Source organism: Bos indicus, chromosome 13 (assembly GCF_029378745.1).
Source record: "Bos indicus isolate NIAB-ARS_2022 breed Sahiwal x Tharparkar chromosome 13, NIAB-ARS_B.indTharparkar_mat_pri_1.0, whole genome shotgun sequence".
Lineage (NCBI taxonomy): Eukaryota > Metazoa > Chordata > Mammalia > Artiodactyla > Bovidae > Bos > Bos indicus.
In genome coordinates, this window is record NC_091772.1 from 67,708,113 (window position 1) to 67,724,449 (window position 16,337).

The 16,337-nt window shown below is 49.2% G+C and overlaps 1 protein-coding gene across 3 annotated transcripts in view; it reads left to right on the plus strand.

Moving 5' to 3' along the window:
- The window catches only part of PPP1R16B (protein phosphatase 1 regulatory subunit 16B), a 108,004-nt gene extending 93,161 nt beyond the window's left edge, over positions 1-14,843 (plus strand). For all 3 annotated transcript variants that reach the window (XM_019972417.2, XM_070801668.1, XM_070801669.1), the window contains exons 6-11: positions 303-427; positions 4,308-4,433; positions 4,976-5,051; positions 5,665-5,794; positions 5,887-6,055; positions 9,901-14,843. In XM_019972417.2, coding sequence (XP_019827976.1) covers positions 303-427; positions 4,308-4,433; positions 4,976-5,051; positions 5,665-5,794; positions 5,887-6,055; positions 9,901-10,410 — 1,136 coding nt within the window. In that variant the 3' untranslated portion in view covers positions 10,411-14,843. The remainder of the gene's footprint in view (positions 1-302; positions 428-4,307; positions 4,434-4,975; positions 5,052-5,664; positions 5,795-5,886; positions 6,056-9,900) is intronic.
- The last annotated feature ends 1,494 nt before the right edge of the window (positions 14,844-16,337 follow it).

Genomic DNA, 16,337 nt, shown 5'->3' on the forward strand with positions numbered 1-16,337 from the left:
AATTTGAGCAGCCGGAGGTGGGTAGGTGGGTGGTCGGGACTGCCAGGTAGAAGAGCTGTGTACGTAACAGTCATTGATATTAATACAGTGCCAACTGGATTCCAGGCTCTTGTTCATGGCCCAACACGTGGTGTTCATTTTCACTGGGCCTGGGAGAAATGATCTCTGAGCACGTCTGTCTACCCACTTGACGGCAGACCCTAGGAAAGAGGAGTCATTCCTGCCCCCTCTGCCCTCACTCCCCTCCCCCATGGGTTCTCTGCCTGGGAATGCTGACTCAGTGCCCCTCTCCCCCACTGCAGGCATCACCCAGGAGAAAATCAACGAGATGCGGGCAGCTCCCGAGCAGCAGATGATTTCAGACATTCACTGTATGATCGCAGCTGGCCAGGACCTTGATTGGGTGGATGCCCAGGGGGCCACACTGGTGAGGAGAGGGGCCAGGCTGGATTGGGCTGGGGGGTTGGGACCAGAACCCAGACCGGCTGGAGCTGAACGGGGCCAGCACTGGGTGGAGGTCAAGCCTACACAGTGGGGCCCTGTCCGTAGCCTTGGACTTCCTCCCCCTTTTGGGGACAGGGTCCCCCCTGGAATGTGGAGAGTTAGCAGAGCAGGGATCAGCTGCTTTGAGAAGCTGGGGCTGGGAGTTGGGAGCTCTGGGTTGGGGAGGCTTGGCTCTGCCGTTCACCTCTTCTGTCTCCAAGCTCCTCCTTTACCTCATGCTACAGTTGTCCATTCTGAGTTCATTATTTCCACCTCCTCCCATGATGTCTCCTGCTTCAAGACGGGTGCCACATTCATCCACTCATCCAGGCCATCTTGCTTTGCACCATTCATTCTCCTGCCTCAGTGTACCCTCTCCCACCTCAGTGCCTGTTTCATTGTCTGTCCCTGATGTTGATGCAACAGCCTCTCTTCTGGTTCCCTGACTTCAGAGACCAGACACCCCAGGGACCCATCCATCTTTGGTTCACCCATCCTGTGGTTCACCCATCCATCTTTGGTTCACGCATCCATCCATTAGTTCACCCATCCATCCATTGGTCCACCCATCCATCCATTGGTTCACCCATCCATCCACTGGTCCACCCATCCATCCATTAGTTCACCCATCCATCCATTGGTCCACCCATCCATTCTTTGGTTCACTCATCCATCCATTGCTTCACCCATCCATCCATTGGTTCACCCATCCATTCACTGGTCCACCCATCCATCCATTGGTTCACCCATCCATCCATTACTTATCCATCCATCCATTGGTTCACCCATCCATTCACTGGTCCACCCATCCATCCATTGGTCCTTCCATCCATCCATTGGTCCACCCATCCATCCATTAGTTCGCCCATCTATCCATTGGTCCACCCATCCATCCATTGGTTATCCATTAGTTCACCCATCCATCCATTGGTCCCCCCATCCATCCATTGGTCCACCCATCCATTCTTTGGTTCATCCATCCATCCATTGGTCCATCCATCCATCCATTGGTTATCCATTAGTTCACCCATCCATCCATTGGCTCACCCATCCATCCATTACTTCACCCATCCATCCATTGGTTCACCCATCCATTCACTGGTCCACCCATCCATCCATTGGTTCATCCATTCACTGGTCCACCCATCCATCCATTGGTCCTCCCATCCATCCATTGGTCCACCCATCCATTCTTTGGTTCACCCATCCATCCATTGGTTCACCCATCCATTCACTGGTCCACCCATCCATCCATTGGTCCTCCCATCCATCCATTGGTCCACCCATCCATTCTTTGGTTCACCCATCCATCCATTGGTTCACCCATCCATTCACTGGTCCACCCATCCATCCATTGGTTCACCCATCCATCCATTGGTCCACCCATCAGTTCATTGGTCCAGCCATCCATTCATTGGTTCACCCATCCATTCATTGGTTCACCCATCCATCCATTGGTCCACCCATCCATCATCCATCATCAACATACACATCCTCTGTGCCACATGCTTTACTAGACACTAGAGATAGAGAATGATGGAATCTTCTCTCTATCTGCCTCATTTGCTTCACTCACTGTTTCAATTCAAGTGTCAGTGAAACCTTCTTGATCTTTCTTCATAGGCTTTCATAGCATGATACAGCTCAGTATTGGGGAAGTCTGCTTCTGCAGCCTCTAAACTGAGAACTAGAACATGGCCTTGGAAGCCTCCCTCAACCTTGCCCATGGCTGGGCCCATCCTGTCCTAGGCTTGGGGTCCATGTGATTGTGAGCACTCAGGGTCTCAGAATCTTCAGCTTTTCAGGTAGGGCTCAGCAGTACCAAGTTCCCTCACTGCCCCTCAGGCCTGATCTGGTAGCCTAGATGTGATCATTGGATTTCTCCCACCCTATTCCTGAGGCCCACCCTCTCACTGCCCCTCAGGCCTGATCTGGTAGCCCAGATGTGATCATTGGATTTCTCCCACCCTGTTCCTGAGTCCCACCCTCTGCCTCATCCCCCTTTCTTCTTTTTTTTTAAATAAAACTTTTAAAATTGATTATTTGTTTATTTCAGTGAAATATAGTTGCTTTATCATATACTAGTTTCAGGTGTATAATACAGCGATTCAATATTTTTTATAGATTATACTCTATTAAAAATTATTACAAAATAATGGCTATATTTTCTTGTGCTGTACAATATACTTTGCTTATTTGTTTTATGCGTAGTAGTTTGTGTCTCTCAGCCCTCTACCCCTATCTTTTCCCTCTCCCTTCCCTCTCTCTATTAGTGAGTCTGTTTCTGTTTTGTTACATACATTCATTTATTTTTTAAATTCACATGTAAGTGATAACATAGAGTATTTGTCTTTGTCTGACTTCTTTCATGAAACATAATGCCCTCTAGGTCCATGTATGTTGCTGCAAATGCCATTATTTCATTCTTTTACATGACTGAGTAGTATTCCATTGTCTATATATACACCACACCTTCTTTATCCATTCATCTGTTGACAGACACTTAGGTTGCTGCCGTATCTTGACAACTGTAAATGATGCTGCTATGAACGTTGGGGTGCCTGTATCTTTCTGAATTCGTGTTTTCATTTTCTTTGGATATATATCCAGCAGTGGAAGTAGTTCTCTTTTTTAGGTTTTTGTGCCTCATGCTCTTTTCTAAGAAAGGGGTCCCTGCTCAGCCCAGCACTCAAGAGTTGAGTCAGGTAGTTGGATTGGACGCTGCATGAAGACTGGACGAAGTTATGGCCAGGCTGTGCCAGGACTGCCCGCCCTGGATGGGGCTCCTCTGGGTCTGTGGCTCAGCCCTGAAGACACAGGGGTCTGCTCCTCCTGGGCTGGCCTCAGAGTGGCTTCACTCACATGGCTGGGCACACACTAGGTCTCAGTTCTTCCCAGTGAAGCAGGGAGGCGTACCTTCCCCAGGGGGCTGTTGGGAGGACTAAATGAGATTCTGCATGTAGCTGCTCAGCACAGAGCCTGTAAACTCTCAATAGATTCTGGTGATGAACTCATTATTATTATTAACATGATCACTTCTATTTATATAATAAATAACAAGGTCCTACTGTGTAGCACAGAGAACTATATTCAACGTAATTATAGTTGTAATCCCCTGTAATGGGGAAGGAAATCTGGAAAAAAATATATGCAGATGAATAACTGAATTGCTTTTCTGTATACCTGAAACACTGTAAATCAACTATACTTTAGTAAAACAAAATTCAAAAAACCCATGAATATCGCTCTCCCGGTCATAACTTTTTATTCTCAGCTGTGTACCTGGCCCTGCAGCTTTTAATATCTGGCTGGCTGTGTGTGTCATTCTTAATAGTTGGCAAGCATCAAACATTTATAAATCAGATAGTGATACCAGTTTTCATGTGTGCCTGTTCCAGATCACACCCTGTTTGTTTTTTTTTTTTTCTGAAAATTAAAAAAAACAAAAAAACCCAACACCTGTTTGCCAGAAACTTGTAGCCACCTGACCCCCGGATGACGCGGCATCTGGCCATCAGGGCTGTGTTCTGTTGGACCTCTGAGACCCCGTCTACAGGGCTCAGTGCAGAGTAAGCACTCAATAAATGCTGATGCCTTAACGACAGGGGCTTGAAGACAGAAGAGAAGCCCCTTCTCCCTTACCTTCTAGTTCCATACTGCAGACTTACTAATGCTCTGTAACGTGGCTGGTATCTTCACCTCCTTTGATTCCATTCTACTGGCCCCAAGTATGATCTGGGCCTTGGGCCGGGGCATGGGCTATCCTGCTTCCAAATGAGGGACCAGCCCCCATGGGGAGTGCTGACCCCTTTCCTCTCCTTCAGCTGCACATAGCTGGAGCCAACGGATACCTGCGGGCAGCCGAGCTCCTCCTGGATCATGGTGTACGCGTGGATGTGAAGGACTGGGATGGCTGGGAGCCCCTGCACGCCGCTGCCTTCTGGGGACAGGTAATTGTCACCCACAGTGCTGTGAGAGAGGCCAGCTTACGGCCAACCTGATGACCTTTGGGCTGGGAGTTGGTTCAAAAGAACACCTGACCCACTTAGGGTGTTGACTACAGCTAGTGTGTAGGATGTGAAAAGACCTACGGAGTTTACAAAAAGGATTGTCAAATTGTGTCCTAACAAGATGACAATCCAATTTGCCAAATTAGAAAATTTCCCACATTTCTGTCTTGAGTTTTTCTACTTGTTTCCCAGATAGAAATCTCTGTAGCTTTCGCCATTCCTCTTTAAACATTTGACAGCTCTGGAGTTATAGCTGACTCCTTCTGTCCCTCGGTATGGCTGAGTCATGCTGCAGGAGGTGTCAAGCCCATTGCATTTGCCAGAATTCCTGGCTTTAGGGGGCAGAGCCTTCCCTGGGAGTCAGCTTTGCCCTACCATTCTTTGGATCATATCCTAAGAAGCTTTGAACTCTCACTGTCTCCAACTCCTAGGCTTTCTCAGCTATGGGCAGGGGGGAACCCGGGCTTCTTCCTGTGTTTCAGATGCAGATGGCAGAGCTGTTGGTGTCCCATGGGGCCAGTCTCAGTGCTAGGACGTCCATGGACGAGATGCCAATTGGTAAGTTCAGAAGGACCACACCTGCACTCATTGATTTTTTTGACGAGTGGAGGATAAATGGTTGAATATATGGTTGGATAGATGGTAGATGGATCGTTTGATGAATAAATTAATGGGTGGTAGATTAATGGATGGATAAGTGGGTGAATGTATGGATGAATAAATAAGAGGATGGGTGGGCAGAGGATGAACCTATGATGACTGGTTCAGCAAATAGGTAGACAGATGAACTAAAGGATGAGAGGGATTGAGTGGGTGGGGATATATGATTTCAGGCTCTTTTCATAATGTCTTGCTTGGGCTCTATGGGGTACCTTCTGGTTTCTCTTGATACATTTTATATCAGTGGAGAATTGATAACTCCTCTTGGAAGTGATCAAAGGTTTATGAATCCTTCAGTCATACCTGTGAATGGGGACTGTGCATGGGACCTGGGGTTTCCTCTTCTTACACTCCTCTAAGGATTGGGTTATAGCCCAGGAAATAAGGCTGGCACTGCTTTCTCCCCTCCACCCACACCCCAGAAGATATGAATTTTCAGTGGGTCTGGGGGGCCCTCGGGGATCACCAGACCCTTCTCTGTCCCCTACCATGGACTCCTCCACCCTTTCAGACCTGTGTGAAGAGGAGGAGTTCAAAGTCCTGCTGTTGGAGCTGAAACACAAGCACGACGTGATCATGAAGTCGCAGCTGAGGCATAAGTCATCTTTGAGCAGGAGGACGTCCAGCGCGGGCAGCCGAGGGTGAGTTGGGGGCAGGACAGCCAGGGGCGCCCAAGGATGCTCCTGCCCATGGAGCCTGGAAGCAGCCTCCCAGCACCTCCCTCTCCCCTTAGGAAGGTGGTACGTCGAGCCAGCCTGTCCGACAGGACCAACCTGTACAGGAAGGAGTATGAGGGAGAGGCTATACTCTGGCAGCAGCGGAGTGCATCCGAGGATCAGCGGAACTCCACCTACAACGGGGACATCAGGGAGACCAGGACAGACCAAGAGAATAAGGACCCGGTGAGAGCTTGCCTCCCACCTGGCCCCAGTGACCACTGCCGTGGGAGGGGAACAGATGGAACCCCAGCCTGGTGTTGCTTCTTTATCTCAGAGCCTTCGGAGGGAAGTCAGCTGGCCATCGCCCTTAAACCAGCTGGATCCTGTCTGATGGGGGTGCCTACTGTGGTTATTGAGGCTAGTGTAGGACGTGTTCACATCAGAGCTGGGTGATTGGCACACAGTAGGGGCTCATAACTTCCAGGGAGTGAGTGATCACCATGTGCCTGCTTGAGCTCCAGCAGGAGAGAGATTTTGTTCTGGCTTCCCAGAGGAGAAGGTTCAGTAGGGCGGCAACTCTGGGAGAGAAGGGTGTTAAAACTTTTTTAGGGGGACCTAACAAGATGTTGAGAATTGTGTTGAGATATCGGGTTGGAAGAAAATTTTTGAAAAGTATAGGGGCTGGCAGAACGTCTAAGAAACTGGCTCTAGGAGTAGATACTGGTCTGGGCATTAAACCGCTTTCCTAGGAAGATGCTGTATTGTTTTCTGAGAACTTTTGTAATGAATTACCGCAAACTAGGTGGCTTAAAGCGAGACAAATGTCTTTTCTCCCAGTTCTGGAAGCCAGAAGTCTAAAAATCAAGGTGTCTCCAGGCTTGGTTCCTTCTGGATATCGGAAGGGGACTCTGCTCCATTCCTGTCTCCTAGCTTCTGCCATCTCGGGCATTCCTTGGCTTTTTGCTCGCGTGCCTCCAATCTCTGCCTCTGTCTCCACGTGGCCTTCTTTGTGTGTGGGTCTGTGTCTCTGTTTTCTCTTAGAAAGACACCAGTCATTGGATTAGGGCCCACCCTCGTCCAGTGTGACCTCATCTTAATGTAACTGATCACACGTGTGAAGACCCTACTTCCAAGTAGGGTCACACTCAGAGATGTGGGGTGGATGTGAGTTTCGGGGGACACTATTTGACTCAGTACCGATGCATTCAAGTCCATGCCTGGCTGCACTCTTGCTGAGTGGAGTATACAAGTTTGGGGCCAGAGCAGAACTGCTGGGCACAAGGGAGGGGCTGACCATACCAGCAGTGATGTGCCTTTGTGGTTCTACCATCACACAAAGAGCAGCGGAAAACATTTCTAGCCAGTGTTGCTTGGAGGGATACAAAATGTCTCAGTGGGACCCTGCTTCCCTGCGTGAACAAGGAGGTCACGTGAGGGCTTGTCATAGGGCATGTTCCCACCAGGAGTGAAGGCATCTGCTCTAAAGAATCTCCATTGTGAGAGGAGTTTGGGGGAGAATAGATCCATGGATATGTACAGCTGAGTTCCTTTGCTGCCCACCTGAAACTATCACAATATTGTCAATCAACTATACTCCAATATAAAATAAAAAGAGTAAAAACAAAAAACAAAAAGAGGGACTTCTCTGGTAGTCCAAGGGCTAAGACTCCTCGCTTCCAATGCAAGGGACCTGGGTTTGATCCCTGATCAGGGGATAAACCACAACTACAGACCCAGCGCAGCCAAATAAATGTTAAAAAAGATTTGATTCAAAGTGTTTTTTTAAAAAGAGAGAATCCCCACTGAAACGCTGATTGGGATGGAGCCTGTACACTCGGAGCTCGAGTTCTGCCTCTACCCACCTAAGCTTGGGGGTTAGGAAAGAAAAGAGTTGTAGACTGAAATCAAATCACATTTCAGATTCTTCCCCGATATGCTTAATTATCTTTTCTTTGTGATTGAGGTGTAACTTGTGTAACTTACAGAAATCTTAAACGAATTTTTCAATGACCTCTTTCCAATGTGTACCTTTAGGTGAAAGTACACGCATTTCTGTCACCCCAGAAAGCTCCTACGTTCCCTCTTCCAGGCAGCCCTTCTACCCCAAAGACATGAGTGTGTGCTTAGTCACTTCAGTCGTGTTCAACTCTTTGGGTCCCCATGGACTGTACAGCCCTCCAGGCTCCTCTGTCTGTGGGGATTCTTCAGGCAAGAATACTGGAGTGGGTTGCCATGCCCCCCTCCAGGGGATCTTCCCAACACAAGGTTTGAACCCAGGTCTCCCGCATTGCAGGCAGATTCTTTACTGTCTGAGTCACCAGGGAAGCCCAGCTCAACCTGGTGCTCTGTGATAATCTAGAGGGGTGGGATGGGGGTGGGGTGGGAGGGAGGTTCAAGGGGGTGGGGCTATATGCATGCCTATGGCTGATTCATGTTGATGTTCGGCAGAAACCAGCGCAACATAGTAAAGCAATTATGCTCTGATTAAAAGAGAAATGCAGGTTCTCAGGCCCCACAGGAGATGGACTGAATCATAAACCCTGGGGCTGGGACTCAGCACTCTGTGTTTTAACCAGCCCTCCAGAGGATTCGGACGCATGCAAGAATTTGAGAACCACTGATCTAAGGGTGTGTTTGCTCAGCCTGACTCCCAAGTCAGATTTCTGACAGGACTCTGCACAGATAGCCCCCAGGGCTGGCTGTGGTACCCACTTTTGGCAGAGCTGACTTCCTGATAGCAGGCACAGCCGTGATAAGACAACTCTGTCTCTTCAACCAGTGGCTCATGGTCTAAACTGTACAAGAAAATCACCTTGGGGAGGTGTTTTGTTTTTGTTTTTAAAAAAACCTGATGTCCGGACTGTAATATCAGTTAATTAAATCAGTCTCCAGGCTTCGGACTCAGGTACTGTATTTATTTATTTATTTATTAACAAATAGGCTTTATTTTTTTGAGTAGTTTTAGGTTTACAGAAAAATAAGTGGGGGGACTTCCCTGGTGGTCCAGTGTTTTAGACTCTGTGCTTCCACTGCAGGGGGCAGGGACTGGGGAACTAAGATCCCACGTGCTGTCGTGTGGCCAAAAAAAAAATTTTTGTGTGTCTTCTGACCTTGTTTATAGTGATTTTTGGTATGCTTTATATTTTTGTTACTGTCAAATGTATCCACCTTTTCCTTAGAGTTTCTAGGTAGCAGCTCCTTTTAAAGCTCTTGTTACCCAGGGATTGCTGGGTGTAAAAGATCTGTGAGTAAGAACCTCTCCCATTTAGAGCAGAGATATCCCAGGAGTATAGGGAGAGGATTCTCAGTGACCAAAAAGCCCAACTAAGATTGACTTAGAGACACAAAAAGAATGCACTGGCTTGGGTAACTGGAAAGTCTGGGCCAACTGGATCCGGGGACTCAGAACATATCATCAGGGGACTTCCCCAGCAGTCCAGTGGTTCAGACTTCACCTTCCAGTGCAGGGGGTGCAGGTTCAATCCCTGGTCAGGGAGATAAGATCCCACATGCCTCGCGGCCAAAAATCTAAAACATAGAAACAGAAGCAATGTTGTAATAAATGTAGTAGAGACTTTTAAAATGGTCCACATCAAAGAATCTTTAAAAAAAAAAAAAAAAAAAAAAGAACGTATCACGAGGGTGCAGTGTCTCTGTCGTCTCTCTCTTCCTTAATGTTGGTTTCACAGCCAAGCAGACCTTTTGACACGCCGTCTCCCCAGTTTATGATTCTCACCCCTGCAGTTTCTATAGAAACAGAGCTGCTCTTCCCCAATTTTTCTAGCAGTAAGTCCCAGGGTTGAGTTTCATGGAACCAATTTCTGAACCCATTCCTGCACCAATTCCCATAGTGAGTTAATTGATTGGCCAGGTCCTGGGGTCATGGTTTATCTCCCGGAGCAAAGATGGGAGTCAGTCGGGTCTATCCAAACCCACGACTGGTGAGATTCCCCAAAGGAAAACGGAGGTCTTAGGTAGAGAAAATGGAAGAGGACGGGTTCAAGCAATCATGCCCTCAGTAGAGGCTCAGGTAGGGGTGGAGTTCAGATCCCCTAGCCAGCTGATGATGTTGTCCTTCTCACCCTCAGAACCCCAGGCTGGAGAAGCCCGTGCTGCTCTCCGAGTTTCCCACCAAGATCCCACACAGCGACATGGACATGCCTGTTGAGAACGGCCTCCGGGCTCCAGTCAGCACCTACCAGTATGCGCTGTGTAACGGGGACGTCTGGAAAGTGCACGAGGTGCCCGACTACAGCATGGCCTATGGCAACCCTGGCGTGGCCGATGCCACCCCATCCTGGAGTGGCTACAAGGAACAGAGCCCCCAGACGCTTCTGGAGCTGAAGAGGCAGCGGGCTGCGGCCAAGCTGCTCAGCCACCCCTTCCTGAGCACCCACCTGGGCAGTGGCGTGTCCAGGACGGGCGAGGGCAGCAGCGAAGGCAAGGCCCCCTTGATCGGAGGCAGAACTTCTCCGTACAGTAGCAATGGGACCTCGGTGTATTACACGGTCACCAGTGGAGACCCCCCACTCCTGAAGTTCAAGGCCCCCATAGAGGAGATGGAGGAGAAGGTCCATGGCTGCTGCCGCATCTCCTAGTCTCTGTGGGATGGAGGAGAGAGATGCTTGGGGAGAGGGGCCCTGGAATCCAGGCCAGCCCAGCAGCCCTGGCTGGGGGCGGGGGGCAGGGCAGCTGGGGCGGGAAGGGGGAGGTGGGCTCTGCGTTCCAGAGGAACTCAGAACCCACCTTTCAGCCAGCTGCCTATAGCATCACCACTTCCCATGGTTCTGCTTCTTGCTGCATTGTCTGCCATCAAAAAACAAGGCCCATCGTGGCTTCCTGTCTCATCCTGCTGTCAGATTTTGGGAGGGCGAGCTGGGATTCCAGTTCTGTTGTTGGTCAAGGCTTCTCTGGACCAGTACTCACACATCGCATATCAACACACACACACACACACACTCACACTCAGTCAACTTGTGTAGGGATGACACAGCTGGGCTCATGGGAAGCAGGTGGGAATGAAAATTTGTGAGCTCTTCTAAGAGGACTGAAGTTAAGATTCAGAGTTTTGTTACCACTGCCAACATGGCTTTAGCAGGGGAGGGGGCCTGCTAACCTGAGACCCATCATCTTGCCTGGAGTCCTATGACGACTTGGTATTGTTGTCTCCATCTGGTGGGAGCAGGAGGTCTTTTCTGTGTTCAGAGGGAGCTATGGTAAAGAATCTGATTGCAATGCAAGAGATGGGCGTTCGATCCCTGGGTCCAAAAGATTCCCTGGGGAAGGGAATGGCAACCCACTCCAGTATTCTTGCCTGGAGAATTCCATGAACGGAGGAGCCTGGTGGGCTGCAGTTCATGGGGTCGCAAAAAGTCAGACACAACTGGGCTACCAACACTTTCACTTTGATGCACCCACAGCAGGTGGATGAGATGGATGTAGACCTGCTCCCCACAGCCTTGCCCATGCCTAGAGCCAGCTGTGTGAGCACCCAGGGGCCAAGATAGAACACCAGGTAATTCTGCTCCTGGAATAATCCAAATCTATTTTGCTCTTGGATGGAAGCTTCAAAATGTGGCGAGGAGAGGGAACAAAGGTAGCATAAGTGTGTTGGATAAAATAATTCTTTTAGACTGTAAAACTCCAGGTTGGGGAGGGGGATCGGTGAATTAGCTTTCTTTCACAGACAGTATCATAATCACTAGGTTTTACTGACTGGTATTGAAAAAAAGTGAAGCTAAGGGAGAAGCTTCAGTTGGAAGGGCTTTTCCAGGGAGAGAGGTGAGTTCATGTTTTTAATTTCTGCAGACATCTCTGTTCAGCATGACAGAGCCCAGCGCCCTGACCGAGCTTTGTGACTGGTCAGATGGTTTCAGTCCAGCCTGTCTCACCCAGTCCTCCTCAGACTGAGCCATCAGAGTGAGCAGTGGAGGGCTGCTGTGGCCCCCACCTCTCCTAGAGTGAATGTTCAGGACTCCCGGCCCAGCTTTGCTTTTTTAGGAATGCCCAGTGACATGGGCTTGCCAGTTGGCTCTTGTGAGCTCCTGTCTGGCCCAGGGGCTGCTATCCTGCTCCGGCCCAAGCCTGCAAATCCAAGGTGCCCATCTGTGCTCCAGCGTCGTGCACCGCATTCCAGTGGTGGTGCTGGAGTTGGGTCTTGCACCAGCTTTACAGTTTCACGGCCCCCAATCTTTCTGATGCTGGGGAGGGAAGACTGCGAGGGACAGGATGCCTGCCTCCTCTCCACTGCGTCCTCTCATGAGCCCTTTGAAATTGTTGCCCACGAGTTGGACGCTGTCCACGGGCTTGGCCAAAACCTACTGGTGTAACTAACTAGCTGCAGGTCTGTTTCCTGCTCCGTGCGCCTTTTACTTGTTCTAAAACTACCTCTTTAGAGCTCTGAAGGGGGCCCCTGAAGTCCAGATTCAGAAATTTGGGGGACAAATCTGGGTTCTCTTTAACCCTTTTCTTTCTGAACCTATGAGAAATTCTCCCTGCGAGACATCTGGGCCAGAAGTTGGGGCTGGTGGGGGCCCCTTGTGCCACAGTGCTAGTAAGGGGGTCCGCTGTTTGTCCCAGTCCTCCACTGTGGCCCCCAGGGCTCCTGTAGCCCAGAGGCAGAGCTGGATTCCAAGGGTTCTGGCTGATGCTTCACCAGGTGCAGGGCAGCTGGACCGGAGAGCAGGGCCTCAGGAGTCACTTCGCCCCTGGTGGCTCCTGGATGCAGGGAGAGTCACAGCATCAGACCACTCCCACCCCAGTTTCAGGGCGGATCCAGTGTAGAGTGGAAAGTCAGGTCAGGTGACTGCAGACAGGTGTGCGTGACGCCTGCCACATCTCTGGGGTCTGGGGCTGGCTCTCTTATCTCATCCTATGATTGGGTCAGGGCAGGGATGATCCAAAACACTCATACCTTTAGGCTTTAAAAACAGTGTTCAGATGAGACTGACACTGGAATTCCTCTTGAGCTGTGAGCTGGGAGGTCCCGAGGGAAGCCACACGCTCCTAGGAGAGAGCTGTGCAGGTTTTCAGATCTGTTTGCTCAGAGACCAGAGACTGAAGGCATTTATTGCCCCCTCTGAGTCCTTCTGGCTGTTTCCTCCTTCCTCCCTTGCTTCCTGCTCCTGGGCCACTGTCTCCCACCCAGAAGTCTGGGAGTCCCAGCTGATTGCCTGACAGGAGCCAACTGCAGGCTTTTGGGCATTAACTCATGTTTTCAGTCAGGGATAAACCATTCCCATCAAGTCCTAGGGAAACTTTCCCTGTGGATCTCCTTGGTGTCGAGGGACAAGCTGGGGCCAAGGTCATTGAGTTATTCACTCTGTAGTTTATTGAGTAGCTGAGGCTCACCAGGCACTGTGTTAGGCTCTGGGGATAGAGGAGGAACGAGGTGGAGTGAGGACACTGCTCTTTACAGTTCTCATCCTTGGAGGACCACGAGTACCAGCAACTCCTATTTGATTCAGAGACAGAAAAGCTGTGTCCTGGTCCATCAACCCTGTGCTTTTCTGCTCTTGAGAATCCCTGGACTGTGGATTCCTTTAGTTTGGAGGTTGCTGAAATGGCCACCCTTGGATAACATTTGCCACTAAATGGTGGAGATGCTGGGTCTTGGGTTCCAGGCAGATGCCATCTGAAGTCTATCTGGAACTTTCAAGGATAGCTGCCTTCCAGCCAGCATCTTTTGGGCACTGTCTAACAGCAGTTTGAAGTCAGTGTCTGGAAGAAAAAGGAGCCTGGAATTTGCTGCCAAATACAACTCAGGTTCTTCAGCTCATTGTCTCTTGCTCGTTTATTACCTAATCCTCCTGCCCCACCAGTGGATAGTGGGAGGAAAAGGAGCTTCTCCTTTAACATCGAAGCCTTTCCTCATAAGTCTGCCTCTGTTCCTGGCAGATATGGAGCAAGGAGCACGGAGAAAGCTGGCAAGATCGATCAGATGCCCAGCTCCTGGTTAGACCCCAGTCTGGTGGCAGTTCCTGGCAGATTAAAGGAGGCTATTTCTAAAGCATGTGCCACATAGCTCCATGTGAGCTCCAGCCCTTGCTCCCACCCTGAAAATTGGTGACTCCCACCAGAGACTGAGCTGCTGGCTAGTAGCTCCAGGAAGTTGAATGAACCCTAAGCCTAGGTCTTCTGAAGACTTAAGGATGTAATTCTCCATCAGATTATGCAGCATTGATGAAACTGCTCTGTACTGTTTGATCAATCTCAGCAGGCTTAGAAAAGTTAACAAGGGTGTGTCCCCTGACCTACCCACCAGTTGGCTGGCCTTGTCATAACATGAGACCCATTTTGGTTATTGGTGTCAGATACCTTTTGATCTGGAGTTCTCTCTCCCACTTGCTTTTCCAGAGCAGAATACTGGGATGCTTTCCAGAAGCGCGCTTCTTACAGGATGCCTAGAAGGACTCTATTTAACTCTTGCTATTATGACCTGGGGACAGCCTCCCCTCCCCCAGGGCACCTAATAGCCAAGGGTCATGTGGCCAGTGGGTGACTTTGCAGAAGTGACTGCCTTCGCTAGAAGCACCCCTCAACAAGAGTCTCTTATTGGTCAGTTGGTCAGAGGGCCTGCTTCCCATGGGCGCTGTGAGTGCCAAGGTGCGGGGCCTGGCTCTGCGCACCCAGGAAAAGTCTGCAGATCCCCAGCCCCCCCGCAATAATTCACCAGACCAGAAGCCACTGATGTACAGAGAATACTTAAGAAAAATGTATTTTATGTGAAAAAAAAAGTTAAATCTCTGTATACTGTATCAGCAGCTTTGTGTAAAAATGGCAATCAAGAGAGTCTAATATATTTAAAGCCTTTTTTAAAAAAAAAAATCCTCGCAGATCTTTGATATTGTATTGAAGTAACTTCCAGGTAAGCTCCTTGCCACACGTGGCAGTGGTGGGTCATTTGAGACCGTGGCTCAACCACATCCCAAAGGGGCGTGCCCCTGGAGTCGCTTCCAGTTGCCAAGGCCTGTGACAGAATTCGCTGTTAAAGAGTTTTTAATTAAGATGAATTAAATTCCTTTTAATAACACCTGCTCGGTGTGGCTGTGGTCATTGCTATGAACTTGCTTGAACTATAAGGATTTGAATTCACAAAGAGGTGATGCCTGGGATAGATGGCAGGGGAGGCTTCCCCGTCCCTGTTCCCACCACAGAGGCCTTGCCTGGTTGGCCCCTAAATCACAGGGAGGCCTGAGGGCTCAGCCATGGAGCAAGTATCTTTCTAGACTGCAAGAAGGTGAAACAGGATGAAATCAAGAAAATAAGAGTGGTTGAAAATGACCTTCAGGGACTTCCTGGTGGTCTAGTGTCGAGGATCTGCTTTCCAATCCAGGGGATGCGGGTTTGATCCCTGGCCAGGGAACTAAGATCCCACGTGCCTCAGGGCAGCTAAGCCCATGCTGCGTGTGCAACAAGAGAAGCCCCTGCACCACAACTTGAGAAAGCGTGCGTGACACAACAAAGACCCAGCACAGCAAAAATAAAGAAAGGACATTCATCCTATCAAATGTTGCTTTTGAAATTAGCATGGAGCCCTGTGATAGCTCCTCTAACATTCTCTTCCCACACTTTGTCTGATGACATATATAACGGGGCTGCCCCCTCTTCTGTTCTCTTGACCTGTCCTTCTCTCCTCCCCACTCTATCCCTGTCCTCCTCATATAGTTTACAGTGGGGAAGTCAAATACTGCTTCACATTTTTACAACAACTCAGCAGGTAAGACTGTGGTCATCCTCACTTCTGACCTCAGGCAATGGAGAGATTGATATGCTCTAGGGTTACACAGCCCTAGACAGTGGTCCTTGCTTTCATCACGTACAGAAATTTGTGGGTATCTTGAAAGAGCATGAAAAAGGGTGCTCTCTTGGACCCTTCTGGATGCTGGCTGCCAGGACAGGGACACACAGACGTTCCCACACTTGAGCTTGAAAAACTTCACAAACAGGCTGGGTTTGAGGAGAGAGGATGAACAGAGATATCTGTGTAGCAGTGGACATTCATTGATTTGAAAAGTATATTGTTTTTTCAATGCTAGTGGTAACCTCTCACATTTATGAACATTCTACAGTTGTACATATGTCTTCTCACACAAAGGGAATGAGGCATGAAAATTAGCTATTAGATTTAGCACTGTGATGATGATCTTTTAATTAATTAATTAATTTGGCTGCATTGGGTCTTAGTTGTGTCTAGCAGGATCTTTCCTTAGTGGTACGCAGATTCTCTAGTTGTAGCGGCATGTGGCAACTTGGTTCCCCAACCAGGGACTGAAGGTGGATTCATAACCACTGGCCCACCAGGAAAGTCCCTCATGATGAGCATGACAAGAGGTTTTGGTTGAGCAATGAGGAATGAGTCTGATTGGACAGGATTCAAGACAGAATGGGAGGAAGACTGGAGATGGCAGGTATAGAAAACTCGTTTGAGGCTTTATGCTATAAAAGTGAGAGAGAGAGATGGGGAGGAAGCTCTAGAGGGATGTAGGGTTAAGAGAGGGTTGTTTGAAGGATGAAAAATATTTCA